At 35.4% G+C, this 15,851-nt stretch overlaps 1 protein-coding gene across 1 annotated transcript in view; it reads left to right on the top strand.

Annotated features, from left to right (window-relative positions):
* The window catches only part of SREBP (Sterol regulatory element binding protein), an 89,069-nt gene extending 74,761 nt beyond the window's left edge, over positions 1–14,308 (top strand). Inside the window, exons 12-14 of the mRNA XM_089098627.1 lie at positions 2,898–3,050; positions 9,680–9,797; positions 14,010–14,308. Of these exons, the coding sequence (XP_088954753.1) occupies positions 2,898–3,050; positions 9,680–9,797; positions 14,010–14,215 (477 nt within the window). The 3' untranslated portion in view covers positions 14,216–14,308. The remainder of the gene's footprint in view (positions 1–2,897; positions 3,051–9,679; positions 9,798–14,009) is intronic.
* Positions 14,309–15,851: the final 1,543 nt, after the last annotated feature.

Here is a 15,851-nt window from a genome sequence, read left to right as displayed (position 1 = left end):
ACCATACCCCAGAAAAGCAACTTTTCAAAAGATGGTCGCATTATATTTTGGTAGCTCGCTAGCCCAACCTTTTCAGAAATGGCACAAAAATTCCCATTATAGTGCCATATGGCACTTACAGATGGTGGAATTTATAAGAAGGGCGAAGATATGAGAAATAGCTTTTAAATGTGCCATTAATCATGCATCTATGATGTTCTCAAAGCCTTAGTCCTTCTCGAAAAAAGGAGATACATCAGCGCTACCGACACAAATATAAGTGACTTTCTTTGTTTTTCAAGCTGAGGGACTGTAATGCCCATGTATTAGCTCTTCAACCACGTTAGTTCCAATGGAGCACTTTTTATTTAGAGCTAACGCCATTTACAAGGGGCTCAAGTTTTGTTCTAAATTACCGTAATTTTTTGCTATAAACTTTAACTTTTAAGATGAACGGAAATAATAGTAACCGTTCCCAAATCAGTGTTGGATGGAAATTGTTTCTCATTAGACAGTTTTTTAAAAACGTGTTTTTTAACTTTTGGTTACTATGGCCTGTGGTTTGCACAGATTCTGCTGTAACTTTCAGGACAATCATGGTTGCAGAAATTGCTGCAATCAAGGTTGTCCTGAAAGCTTCAACTTAATGTTCTTAGTAGTTCATGAAATATTGCCAATACACCCATTTGGAACCGTGCATGCATGCAATATAGTCTAATTAATTTAGTTGAAGTGCAATTTTGCTCTTTGTAGTTGTATCTATACAAATACTTTACCGCACCTATACTGGCAACATAGTCAACATTGATCTGACGATGGAATAGATGTATAGATGTATCTCAAACGATTGTGATCAAGTGTGTCGCAATATAGATGTATAGATGTATCTATACAAATACTTTACCGCACCTATACTGCCAACATAGTCGACATTGATCTGACAATGGAATCTTTTGATACAAATACTTTACTGCACCTATACTGCCAACATAGTCGACATTGATCTGACGATGGAATAGATGTATAGATGTATCTCAAACGATTGTGATCAAGTGTGTCGCAAGATAGATGTATAGATGTATCTATACAAATACTTTACCGCACCTATACTGCCAACATAGTCGACATTGATCTGACAATGGAATAGATGTATAGATGTATCTCAAACGATTGTGATCAAGTGTGTCGCAATATAGATGTATAGATATATCTATACAAATACTTTACCGCACCTATACTGCCAACATAGTCGACATTGATCTGACAATGGAATCTTTTGATACAAATACTTTACTGCACCTATACTGCCAACATAGTCGACATTGATCTGACGATGGAATAGATGTATAGATGTATCTCAAACGATTGTGATCAAGTGTGTCGCCATAAAGATGTATAGATATATCTATACAAATACTTTACCGCACCTATACTGCCAACATAGTCGACATTGATCTGACGATGGAATCGTTTGAGTATGTAAGGATTATAAATTGCGACATGAGGATGAGTTACTCGGTGGTTATTAGTCTCTTCGATAAACATAATGGTAATGGGAAAATACTTCTTTGTTCATTTTGTCTAGCTTGGAATCATAACTACGCTGAAATGTATGTTTTTCTTCATCCGCTAGAGCTGTAACTGAATTTTATTGCATTGGAAAACCGAAACAGCACTTCAATTTTCCACTTCTATTGACTTCTATCTTACAACTCACACTTGGATTTCATTCCCCACACGAATTATGAATCATCCACTTTAAGACCAATTCTCCGAGTAAAGGATCGTCGATGTTTGGAATTTCAGCAAAGATCATCAATTTTGATTTCAAGGAATTGTGATCAATAGCAAATGCAAATGTGTTAGTCCACGCTTTTGAAATTCAATCATCGACATATTTGCTGCCACCTTTCTAATTATCTCTTTAATTATATATATATATATATATATATATATATATATATATATATATATATATATATATATATATATATATATATATATATATATATATATATATATATATATATATATATGACTTACATTAAGATGCGGACTTTAAAACTAAAAATGTTTTTTATAAAACTTTTAAAACAGCCATAGCATCCTTACTTCAACTAAGTTCAACCAGGAATTGTTTTATCAGTTCTGGTTGAACTTCATTTGAGTTTCCTAGTTTTTCAATTACCGTCTCTCTTTTCCAATTTTGTATTTTACACCCTTCCCTCTTTTACTGCCTTAACTCTTCTATCCCAAATAAATTTATGTTTATTTGCCTGATGTAAGCTAACTGAGAGTCTATATTTACTTGAATCTAATAAGGTCAGGCCTCCCACCCCCTATATACGATCCCGCTTCATCAGATATTTCTTGCAGAAATTTGTTCAGGGTCACCAAAATTATTTATTGAGGGTCCCTGTTATATTAAATTTTTAAGCTTTTTGGGTACTTGTATGATATACCCCCTACCGCTCAAGTTGTTCATGCGTCGACGCACTGTAAACCGGTTTCTTGCGCTAGTTTCTTTCACCTTAGCGTGAGAAAAGACAAAGAGAAGTGACAGAATAGATGGGAAACATATAATTTGGGCTATATATTTGCACATTAGGGGGTAGGTATAAAGTGTTTGGACAGTGTGAAGTCAGAAAACAACTCCTACTTCATAATATGCAGAATGATTTTAGCTAACACATTTTGTATACAGACCCGCTGTATTTTACCCCCCCCCCCTTAATGGGCAAATATATAGCCCAAATTTGTTTCTAAAGTATTATATTTTTATCATATTTAGGTATATTTTATTAGGATTAACCTAAATTCACTTCTTGAGCGGTAGGGGGTATATCATACAAGCACCGTTTTTTGCTTAATGTTTATTTTTCTTTTGTGTGAATTCACACTATTTATATATTTTTTAGGCTGCCTTGCTTATAGCTTATGATTGGGTACTAGAAGCTAGAACTCTTCTATGGGAGTACACATATAAAGGACAAGAGGTTCCTCCACCAAATATTCTGTCCCGTTTCCAGGATGATTTAGCAAAAATGAGGAAACTGGCACATCAACTACCCGTAAGTTATATCAATTTATACGTAATACGTAAACAAATATACGTAATACAATTAATACGTAATTAAACATACAATTAATTAAACATTAAATTAATACATATTAACGTTAAACATTAAATAACATACATTTTAACCTAACATTACATAACATAACATTAATATTAACATAGACATTAAATCAAACATACAATTAAGACAATTAAACAATTAATACGTAAGTTAAATCAATAAATACCATATAGTCTTAAGTATACAAAATGAAGATATAGAAATGTGTAAATCATGCTTAAAACTTTTAGCCTAGACAGTGGATAAAATAAACTTCAAAAGATACAACACTCGAATGTCGGCCTCATATCTGAAAGCTTTTATCAACGGAAAAACTAGACTAAACAGCTAAAACACACAAAAAAGATCTACGTATGCGTATACATAGAAAAAAAGAGAGAAAAAAAGGAAACTGACATCTGAAAAACCATTATAATTGACTCGTAGATGTTTAAATAAACTCCTTATGGAGTAAATACCCTTAGATATACTTGCCGAAAACTAAACGAAGCATCTGACACATTCTTTGAAGAACTTAAAATGGATAAATTTTCTTTGAGTGCGATTTGTTTTCAATTCAGATACATGCACAAGAACTTTTTTCGGGTTGGGGGGGGGGGAATATTGTGGGGAAAATAATAAAAAATACATTTAATTTATAATTTAAATTAATAAGTGCCTAATAAGTGCCCAGAAATTCAAGAGAATCCACGGTTTCAAGGGGTTCCCTAGGTTCAAAGCTTTAAATAAGAAGCATCGAGTCTGAAGGTTGGGCCACATCATAGCCCCCCCCCCCCTGTCGGCAAAACGCTAAAATTTACGAATGATCTGTGTTTGCCCTTGTTTTCGACGTCAAACATTTATGACAGAAGCAGAAGAATTTAAAGGTCAGAATTAAGTTGGAAAAGCTGGTAAAAAATAAAGCTCTTTCCCAATAAAATCCTACTGATATTAGGCTAAAAATGATTTGTTTTTTCAACTGGGAGTAAGGAGCAATATTACAACTTAAAACGAAAAAAAAAAGTTTTTGTACATAATAAGTTGCCTTTCTTCCTCCGTCCATTGTTCGTTACTCTAAAGTTTTTTTTAGTGGTTTGAAAAAGCTTCTTATTCCAATTAAACGTATCGTAAATTGAAAGAAGAGGGGTCGGCAAGCAGGAGAAGGGGAGGGTCCTGTCGCAAGAGCCGTAGAGATACCTGCCGAGTTTACTCTTAAATTGCTGGGAAATGGCAGGACCCTACGCTTCCCTTATTTGGCCCTTATGAAAAAGCCAGATTAGTCCCCCCCCCCCTTGGAAGAACATAAATTCAATGCCATTGAGGAGAATCCACCAGCTTGGAAGCCAGAAAGACTCCAAATGATGGAGTCCAAATGTTTTCGAAGAAGAAGATTCAAAGTAAAGTTAGAAGCCGACGGGAGACCGTTTAGGATTCCAGGTGCTCTTTTTTAAGAAGAAAACGGCTACTGTGTTTTATGACTCGTTCTCAATGGATTGGGGCAAAAATTTTAACTTTAGAGTAAAGAGCGAGGGATTGAGGAGTTAGAAGCCCACCTGATATACGGAATAATTTATGTTCGATTTAAGTTTTAATTTCATTTCTGATTGTTTTTAAAATCATGCCAGTAAATTTCCTCCCATCTCCCTGTAAAATTTCTCTGTGTAATTCCCCCATGAAAAATTCTTATCGCGTGAAATTCAGTTTATTTAAGAGCTGGGTTTTATTCTGCGTTTAAAAATTACGACGATTGTATCGTAAGGTTATTTATATTTGTATTTAATCAATTGGCTCGATGCTTCGGATTGTGGTTCTTGCAAGCACACTTTTGTAACCCACATATTAATGTATAATATATTCTAGCTTTCTTGGCAAAACAGGAAAATGCATAATTTTTTTTTTTTTTTTTTGCCTGTATTGCATCTTTTCACAGAATAAAACAAGAATGCGCCTATTAGACAACCGGGCCGAACTTCCTATTGGCACTAGAAAAGTGAGTAATAAATGAGGTGTAATAGATTTTCGTTTATATCGATCAATCAATCAATCAATCAACCTTTTATTTTTAGATAAATGAACAAACGAAACAATTAACATGAATTTTTTGACTCACAGCATTGCTTGTGCGAGTCACACCTGATATTGGTAAACAAATTTATATCACACTATGAAATGAAAAGAGAAGAGCTGATAACATGAGAGAGGGATAAAGAATTAGAAAGGAAAGAATTGATAAGAGGTGGAGTCAAATAAGGAGAGTGAGAGGATAAGATACAAAAGAAAAACTGAGACATGAACTCATGCAGTATCAAATCATAGGCAGCGCGCTAGCGCTACCTAAGTAAAGAACGATGTGGGCACAATGCGTTTTTTTTTGTTTTTCTCCATACCCGGACACTTCGTATAGACTGAGTTGTCGTAGAAACTTCGAAAAGAGCTAATTCGTTTGGAAATTGGAGTGGCTAGTTCCTTTTTTAATAGTCGAAAGTGATTGGAGGGTAACTAGCCCCCCCCCAAGCCCATCATTTCCCCAAACACATCCAATCAAAATTTTGAGATAGCCATTTTGTTCAGCGTAGTTGATTTTCACATAGAAAATATGTTTTTGAGGAGGCCACTCCCGCACAGCCCTCAGGGCAAGGGTTTTAAGTTATGCCCTGGGGGCATATAAGGTTTATAAAGAAGGCGTTGTCGTAGAAAATTCTAAAAAACCTCATTTGATTGGAAATTCAAAGGGCTAGTGCCCTTTTTAATAGTCGAAATTGATTGGGGGGCAAATAGCCCCCCCCCCCCCACACCCATCATTCCCCCAAACACATCCAATAAAAGTTTTGAGATAGCTATTTTGCTCAGCATACTAGATTTCCACATAGAAAATATATTTTTGAGGAGATTACTCCCCCACAGCTCTCAAGGCAAGGATTATAAGTTATGCCCTGGGGTATATAAGGTTTTTGTTGAAATCTTTGTCGTATAAACTGGAAAAGGGCTCATTCGATTTGAAATTCAAAGGGCTAGCACCCTTTTTAATAGTCGAAAGTGATTTGAGGGCACCTAACCCCCCTCTTACGCTCACCATTTTCCTAAACATATCCAATCAAAATTTTTAGATAGCCATTTTATTCAACGTAGTTGAAAGTTTCGTGAAATTGGGTCTTTAAAAGGATGACAACCCCTCCCCCCACAAACCTCAAGGCAAGGGTTGTAAGTTATGCCCTGGGGCATATAAAGTTTTTATTGAAAGCGTTGTCGTAGACACTTCAAAAGGGCTTATTCAATGGAAAATTGAAAGGGCTAGTGCCTTTTTTAATAGTTGAAAGTGATTGGATAGCGACTAAGGCCTCTCTTACGCCCACCATTTTCCAAATCACATCCAATCAAAATTTTTAGATATCCATTTTGTTCAACGTAGTTGAACGTTCTGGTAATATAAGCTCTATGTAATATAAATGTTTTTACTTTTATAATTTTAATAAATCAAATAATTTTAACATTTTGATTACTAAATACCAGAATATGTATATTAAACTGACAATGCACATTCATTTGTATTTTTCCATTAATGTGCAAATTTTGTTCTGGCCTTGGGAAGGCATAGGGGTTTTGCGCCCAACTTATGTTAATTTCTGCTCGTTTTGAGTTTGACTCGGTTATTTATTGTAATTTCTGTTCGTTTTGGGTTTCATTTATTTATCGATGCTGATTTGTGGTAGTTTCACGTTTGGTAGATTATTTGATTTTATTTTTTCTCATATTTTGTTTAATGGAGTTCTTTACTTTTCTTTGAAAATTTATTTTGTGGAAAAAGTTTTTTAAATTAATATTTTGTAAGTATCGTTCTTGGAGTGTGCCAAATGATTTTATGGATTTAATAGATTCATTAATTGAGTTCCACACAGAAATATTTCTATAAACTGGAGAGTACTGAGACCTTGTAAGCCTTCTTCTCGGTAGCATAAAATTGTACTGGTTACAGCGGAGAGCTCTTCCTCGATGAATTGTGCTCCAAAGTTCGAAGTACCTAGAAAGACCTTGAGGAATTCTATTCGATATTGCCGAGTGTGCTAAACGCAGATTACTAACGTTGATTATCTCTGTTATATCTATTGTAAAAGTGTCTCTGTTTAGGTCTGAGATAAGAGATAAGAGATAAGATATTTTATTCCAAAAAAAAATCGCTATCACAAGCCCACAAAGGGCCGAATTCGGACTTTGGAGTCGACAATATTGAGTCGACAATATGGAGTCGACAATAAATTGAGTTTATTAATTGAACTCAAGTCTGTTGAGGGGTATAGCCTGGGAAGGCAATATGTGGCCTTGACTGCACGGTTTTTTGATCTCTTTAATAATTTTAGATGAGATTTGAATGTATTCCCCCAGACAGAACAGCAGTAGTTCAAGTAGGGGAAGACAAAAGCATTATAAAGCATTTCCATCATGTCAGCACTTAGAAGCAGGCTAGCTCTATGTAACATTGATTTTTGCCTTGAGATTGTTGAAGACAGCTGAGATATGTGATGTTTGAACGAAAGAGAGGAATCTACAAATGCGCCGAGGAACTTTGTGACTGTGAATGGGATTTCCTTTGATTGAATGCAAATTTCTCATATAAGCTAAGTTCTAACACAACTTGGAACTTAGCTTATATGAACAATTCAATCCATTTCACCGGTCAATGTTTTGCTTAAGTCCAATTCACATGCATGCATAGCTAGACTACAAGTGTCTATGTACAATCATTATCCACCAGTCATAATTTGCTTTTTTTTATTAGCAGCCCTAATTGGTCTCACGTGATTATGGCTAGAAATTGAGGTCTGGGTAATCAATGTGTGAACAGGGCTTTATAATCGCTGGAACATCTCCAGAACCTTATGAAATTTATTTGCTTTATTTGTACTAAATTCTGGGACGGTCAAAGCTAAACTCGCTCCAAATCTTGTGATTGCAGGTATGTCCTAAATTCAATTAAAATATCCTAAGCCACTTTTCATCCTCCTTTATCAATATTTTGATAAGCTTATTCCAGCGCATGTTACTTTTCATGATTCCTGAGGATGACTTTATATAAATGTCTCATTTAAGCTAAGTTCTGACTGAACACGGTAACTTTGGTTAAGTGAAAGTGACCAAACGACGTCGCTGACCGGAATTCAGCTGACCGTATATGTCAGTTTTTATACCTGATCCGAAACAAAGGTAAACACAAAGGCTATTTTTTCTTCATGGGACGGAAAATCGGTCAACCGAAATGAAAATCGACTCCTATCAATACTTACTGTATAGTCTCTTTTCGAGCCTAGATCGTCTTGCTGTTACCGATCTCAATATTAAAAGCACAGTATATAAATTTTGACAGTACAATCATTCCCAACACAACTCTTAATTGTTGACTTGAATTTAACCATTAGACAAACCCGGATCGAGATGCAAGTGCTCCGGAGAACGTTTCAACAAGTATAAACAGAAGTGACATTAGATATTTTCCCAGGTAGTCAAGTCAGATTTCTCCTGAACGCAAAACTTGGCTCCACCTTTGTAACACTAAATTTTTAAGAATCTAATTTTAAATTTATTTATTCATTTACGTATATAAAAATCGGTAATTAGTAGTGTAATGCTATTATTAGATGTTTTTAAAAATTACAAGAATTGCAAAGTCTCGAGTTGGTTTCAAAGGTATTTTGAGAAAGTTTCTGCCAAAATACGTGTTCCAAGGTAATATGTGCTGGACCGCTGATGGCAGATTAAATTAGAGGAGCTGTTTGTAGGCGCCGATAATGTAGTAGCCAAAAATGTTTGATTATACTGTATAGTTTGATATACTGTATAGTTTGATTATACGGTATAAATATATATACAGTGATTAAAACTAAGCAGTGCAAGAGTATCAATGCCAAATTTGTTTTACGATTAAAGCTGATAATGTTTAGTTGCGTGGTTATAATGGATAAATAGTATGCAAGATTCACTATTTCATATGCGTGATTTTTTAAATATTTATTCAATTAAAATAAGTTTGGAAAAAAGAAGTAGACGGGAATGTTCACTTGGCCCATTTGCTTCAAAATTCAAAGAATAGCTGAAGTTAGAGAGAAATTACTGAGTCTTTATCGATGCAAACAATTGTAGACACATTAAAAAAAATTGCGCATGACGGATTGAAATATTTAAATTTTTTACTAAATGAAAAATCTCACAGTGTAATGCTATATCTGAAAAGTACCTTCCAGCGAGTATTAGAATTGTTTTTTACTTGATTGTGCTCCGATGCCACATTAACACTGTGTGATATTTTTTTCTTAGTAGAAATCATTAGTGCGATAAAAAAAAATTCTTGTATGCCTACAGAATGGGGTGAAAATAAAAGTTGGCTAGAAGCTAAGAGGGGGACGGGGCAGTGTTGAGCTGCAACCAAGGGCCTTATATTTCTAGACCCTGTCTTACGTTGAAACTAAATGAAATACTGATGAAAACGGAGAGATAATGCTGAATTTTTTGTATTTTGGATGAAGGAGGGGGGAAATTATTCACTATTTTTGCTTCTTTTTTTATTCAATTGGCTGGTATTTTAATTGTAGTCTGGATTACCAAAAATGTTTCCTCACGAGTTGACTGTCCGGGCAATGGCTGGTGGAGCGTCAGCAGTGCAAGAGAGGAAGTCTCTACGTCACAGGCAACGGCACTTACAAGGGAGGGGTGAGTAACTCTTTTCCATGCCACCAATTTAATAGGTTACTAATTTAATAAGCGCCCAGTTTAAATAAGCCGAAAATTCCACTTTTAAAAAATATGTTACTGTATTCCTCAATCAGAATAATTTAAAAAAAACACACATTCCACATTGTTTAACAAATAGAAATATCGTCCTACGTGTATCCAAACAATGCAACGCTTATATGTAAACTGAACTCTTTCAATAAAATATCCCACTGGCGAACAATTCTTGAATTAACTACACCTGCAACTATTTGTTGCGTCAGTTGTTTGCAAATTAGAAAGCGCAAGAAAGAATAATTTTTATATAACTATCTACACAAAAAATATATATATAATTCCTTATCATCGACCCTAATACAGTTGATAAGTTTGAATTTTTAGGTTAAGTTTGATATTTAGTTTTATCATGGTTTTTAAAAGTACCTTACCTTAGACCTTAGATCCTCATGTGCCGCCAGGGGCGCCTAGGGCGTAAAAAATTGACATATAAGAAATAAACTGGATAAAGTTACCTTGCGGCGTGCGGGATTGAACCTGAAATCCCCCAATCGGTAGGAACGGTTAGCTCCGCTACACCACCACAAGGGTCCTTTTTGTACTGTGTACTTTTTCAAAAACACTGTTGAAAAATGGATTTTGATTTTCTGTTGATGTGATTCAGTGTAATTTCGGCAGAATGTGCTTTTCTCAACCTATTTCTTAGTTCTTTTCTTTACCCTAGGAATTTGTTTAACGTCTGGATGAAAATAACACAATATGGAGTCTAGGATTTTGGAGACGAGTACAGAGATTAGATGCGGTAAAATCACATAAAACACATAAATAAACTATGGTAAAAATAAGATTTTAACGTGGCCCACGTTTTTCCTTCTTGTTTTAAAATTTTATGTAGATTGATGTATGACAACAAGCAGTGCTGCCAATTGGGCTAGTAAAAATGAAATATGGCTTATGTTCCTTAAAAAAATAAATTAGCTCAGTAGGTTAAAAAATTTTGGCAAAAGTTAGATCTGTTAACAATTGAGTAAATTTAACCAAATCATTTTTTTTCATTTTGCCAGTTGATGTGGTGTAATAAACAAAACTGTGGCTTTGAAATGTAATATTTTGAAAGAGAAAAGGGAAAGACTGATTGTTAAGTCTTTAATCTTTTTTTCAAATATATTTTGCTTGATTAGGATTTTCAAATTCTCAATTATCCAGAATGATATTTAGGAAGGGTTGAAACTCTTTATTCAGGCACAATTATTGCAATTCCCCTCATAATCTCTTACAGGTCCCATATTTTAATATGTTAATATATATATATATATATATATATATATATATATATATATATATATATATATATATATATATATATATATATATATATATATATATATATATATATATATACGCAAAATATTTGTGGAACACCATGGGTAGCCCAGCATGTTGCTAGTAGTCTACTGGCTTTAATAGCTAGTTTTTATGCATGTACTGGACCCTTGTTTGAAGGAATCACCAGACGGTTCTACTGAAAAGACTCCTACTGTAGACGGCTCCAGGTAGACTTGCAGCATCAAACAAAGTTGCGTGAGCTACATTTGTCTGTTGTCTTGAAAAATGGTAGTGGAGGCGGAGAACAACACAGAAGAAAGCGAGTGAATACAATTGTAGAATACAGTCACTAAAGGGAGCTTTTATGTTTAAAGGGAATAGTTTGTGTGTTGTGGTGTCTTATCCTACCATATTCACCCTTTTCTAGACTATTTGGAGTGGCCTCAAGGAAGCTTTTGCAGCTCCACTGTAGAGTGGGTGGCTGTTTTGTCGGTAGCTCGTATGCAGGGTTTGTATAGAGCTATTATCCAGATCGATAGGAAAAGACCTTTATAGCCAAAAAATGAGGTTGACTGTAAAAGCGCAATTGAGCGCGTAGTTCCTAGATGCATGCTGCTGGAACGAAAGATGGAGCTTTGGGAGTGTATATAGGCCTATTGTTGCACTGTCGAAGGAGGACGTAACAACAAAGCCACAGCAAGGCTTGATACTAGAACAATTGCTTATCTTGACTTGTAGCTCCTTGGCTGATATTAGCCTGGCGAAAAGTCTACTTTCTAGGGGTGAGGTTGTGTGACCGTCGTTGGGTTATACTTCACTACTTCAATGAAAGTAGGCCCGTTGAGTGCTTACTCATGGGGCTTTGAAACAGTTTTCATAGTTCCCATATGTGACCACTTTATCTCGAACATCTGAACTCGATTCAATATCAGACTGTGAATAATCTAGTCAAATTATGGATGCCATGTTATACTAACAGCTTTATGGTATTAGAAGATTATATACAATGGAGTTAAACGTTCAAAGAAAGATCAGCTGAGAACTGAATTCCAAATAGACGAATTTTATCAACTATCTTTTATATCATCATTTTTAAAGATGAACTTGGCCTAATGATAGAGTTTCTTTTATCACTATCATTTTTTTTTCAGGATATCCGTCTGAAGGCAAAAGAAACTATTAAAAGGGTCTTCGTTCTTTAAATTGCTGCATACCATTTGTGTTGTGTGCAAATTTTTGTAAGCCTTGAGGGTTTATGCTCACCAGGTTTATTGGCTCCATCAGTTCTCCCTGGCTCACAGACCTTGGCAGACATTTGTTTGCCATTTGGATCCATATTTTTTCTTATTAGAAGGTTGACCTCTTTATCTCGAAGTGTGACTAAAGAAAAGAGGAGACCCAGAAACCTTGATGAACTCAACCTTTTGATTCTCTTTAGCAGACGTCTATGCTGAACTCTGTCAAAAAAGAGTAATCTCTTACTATACCCGTGAACTAGAAGCTCGATCAAAACCTGGTGGTGAGGAAAAGGGGCAAACCTAGTACATATTGCTTCCATTGGATTCCGTGCTATTGATCGCCTAATGATCTATGTCATGTTGATCTCTCCCAATGAAGAAGATGATCAGCCCTAAATGAGCATATTGTTATCGGGTCGCTGTTTGGCTTGACGACAGGGATAACATGGGTCGTCAGCCAAGCTTGAAGAAGAGATCCAGAGGAAAGTACCGTTGAAAGGCATATGTTTGAAAGTGATGATAGGCCGCTGATTATATTCGGGACGGGGGCTTCAAAGAGGTGATGCAGGAAAACAAGTGGGATCGAAGTCCTTTGAGGATTTTAGATGCCTGCTTAAATGCTTTTATAATAGTTCTTTTTTACAATGGAATGTTTATACCTAAGTGGACGATCGCCTGGGGAACTGATCTCCTGGGAAGCTGTGCCATATGGGAGGCTCCAATTGTACCTAGTTTATCATAGATTTTGGAATTAATAGATAAACTAAACTGAAATAGATTTATATAGCTGCTATTTCAGAACTGTAAAATATAGGGATGTCTCTATAATTGAAATTTCAATCAGTTCCAGTTGCAGGTTAACGATGTTGATTCGAGTTGCCATGATAAAGGTATTATTTGCATATTTTATTCTTTGATTTCTTTAAATGTAATGATAGATCTGAGGACAAGGGGGAGGAGAAGGGCGGCGGCAAATTCAAAAAGGTCTGTGTCTCAAATAGCTTTTCATTGTCTTCCTTTTTCCCGGTAGGGAGGGGCCATCCATGGATCCCATGGATCCCCTATCGCCATCCATGGATCAGACTATTTTTCGGTATAGGTTTAGATTAAGGACTATTGAGAAGGATAAATGTTAAGAAAACAATTCTTAGTTCATAATGTGCAGAATAATTGCAGCTAATACATTTCGCATGCAGCCCCGCTATACTTTACCCCCGATCCATTTTCCTAATATGCATATATATATATATATATAGTCGATATTAGATATTTTCTTTGTATTCTCCCAATTCGTCTCTCTTGTTTCAACTCGTATACCCGAAATTAAATCAACTTTGACGATACAAGAACAGGAGAAACAAAAATGACGGGTGGTGGAAAGCATCGGAAATACTGTACATAATTTTGACTCTATATTTGCACATTCATGAGGATTGTGGGTAAGGTATGATGGGGCTGCATGTAAAATTTATTAGCTACAATTATTCCGCATATTGCGAAGTAAGAATTGCTTTCTTAGCATGTTTCCTTCTGAACAGCCCCTATACCTATCTTTATTTCAAATCAAAACAATACTTCCAGTTTCCGGTAGTTTAAAAGTTTTCCCATTTATAATTCATAAATTTTTCAGGCTATGAGGAGGAGAGTGGTAGTTCTTCAAGTGATCGAGAAGAAATAGCTGTCTTGATGCGTGAAAATATGACATCTAGAATAGCTGAAGCTCAATTTGAAAAGCCCAAAGAAATGGATTTCTTGAAGAAGAAGAAGAATGATGATTTTGGTGTTATGAAAAATCTTGGGACGGCTTTAATTACTCTTCAGTCTGCTGCTCGTTAAATTGTCCATTTTTAAGTTATATTGCGTGAGAATTTTAACCACACTGTCTGTTTTCTGTCTCCTATATCTTTTTCTAATAAATGTCATTTTTATTATAAAATAGGAGCGGTGAAAAAAGAATGAATCAGGACTTGTGTAGTCAGGGATAGTAAAACTTAATTCTTACAGAGGTGAGGATTATAATCCACAAATTAGAAAACTTCCCGGATTTGAAGTAAAATGATGTGAGAAATTTCAATCAGAATAAATGGTGATACCAATCACTAAAAAAAAGAGTTACTTCGAAACCTAATGGGTTATTTTTTTTTTAGAAGAAGGGCGTGGACTTTTGGTCGATATAGGAGGCCTTTGCAAAGACGTCACAACCTCTGAAGCCGTTATCATCTTAATTAGGGGCTTGCTATGTATCTCAAAAATGTCGTTGCAGGGTTTAAAATAAGTCAAATGTATATCTGAAAGATATCCCATCAAGGCTACTTGACGAGAGATACATCTTTTGCAAAAGAATAGTTTACTTAAACTAGTTTAAAGTTTCTTTAAATTTCTACTAAATCTGGCAATTGAATGGAAGAAACGTTGAACATTGACCATGCTTCAGCTCACTAGTGAAAATAGGAGCTTTTGAGGAGGGATAGGAGGAAGGAGGGTCGCCTATGGGACCTTTTCTACTTCTGATAAAACGATTTCTTATTTTGTTACATGGTACACAATATTCAAAGCATGTAATTGAAAGTCTGTTAATACAACTTGGCTGAGATAATTCAAGACTTTGTTTCAAGGGACTCATGAAGAGATGCATTTATAATTTATTAAAGCTGTCAAGTTATTTTAATATTATTTTATTCATATTAGTGAATTTATTTTAAGGAACGTATATTTTATAAAAGGACAGGTATTCATTATGGTCCCATGACCTCTAAAGGCGAGGGAGGCAAATTTTATTCAAATTCTTAACTCAACAACAAAAGGAGGGACAAAATTCGAGGGAAAAAAACAAACACCCAGTAAAAACTAAGGAGGCTCTCACCTATCGTGAGTACACCTTCCCACAAGAGGAAGAAGAAAACGATTAAAGAGAAAGCATTAGATTTGGCAATTGCTATTGAGGTGCCTTCTTGCGATATTAATAATTTAGCTTAATGTTTTTATGACAATAGTAACGTCTTTATTGACAAGAAGTTATGCTCTTTAGTAAAACATTGAAAATTTGTACAACCGAAGGTCAAGGAACCCAGCTCACGATTGCTATGTGGAAGAAACTGTACCGGGAGCTCGCGCATATTCTTGTTGAGAATTCCCACAACCCTGGATGGTCCTTGAACACAAGGCAAGTGTGATATTATATAGAAAGGGCGAGTATGTGAAGTTGGTATTTGATCCATGGGTTTTTTTGTTCTGCAGTGTTTACTGATAAAAAAAATACCCACGAGCTTCTCCCGCTGCCTTGCAATAAGAACGTCATCCGCATCGAACGTATTGAAGGTTTGGGGCTATTTCAAATTTGAAGAACAAATTTTACGAGTGTCCACCTCCAATTCTTTGTTAGTTAAACCTCCACGGACACCCTCTTTGACGTCCTCTTCAACCTGAAAAATAGGATCTCTATCGTGACCTTCATCCTCATTTGTTAAATCTT

Source organism: Artemia sp. Qi Xiang Cuo, chromosome 13, assembly GCF_049724085.1.
Source record: "Artemia sp. Qi Xiang Cuo chromosome 13, ASM4972408v1, whole genome shotgun sequence".
Lineage (NCBI taxonomy): Eukaryota > Metazoa > Arthropoda > Branchiopoda > Anostraca > Artemiidae > Artemia > Artemia sp. Qi Xiang Cuo.
Note: the sequence above shows the minus strand (reverse complement) of the source record. Positions and strands in the feature narration are given on the sequence as shown.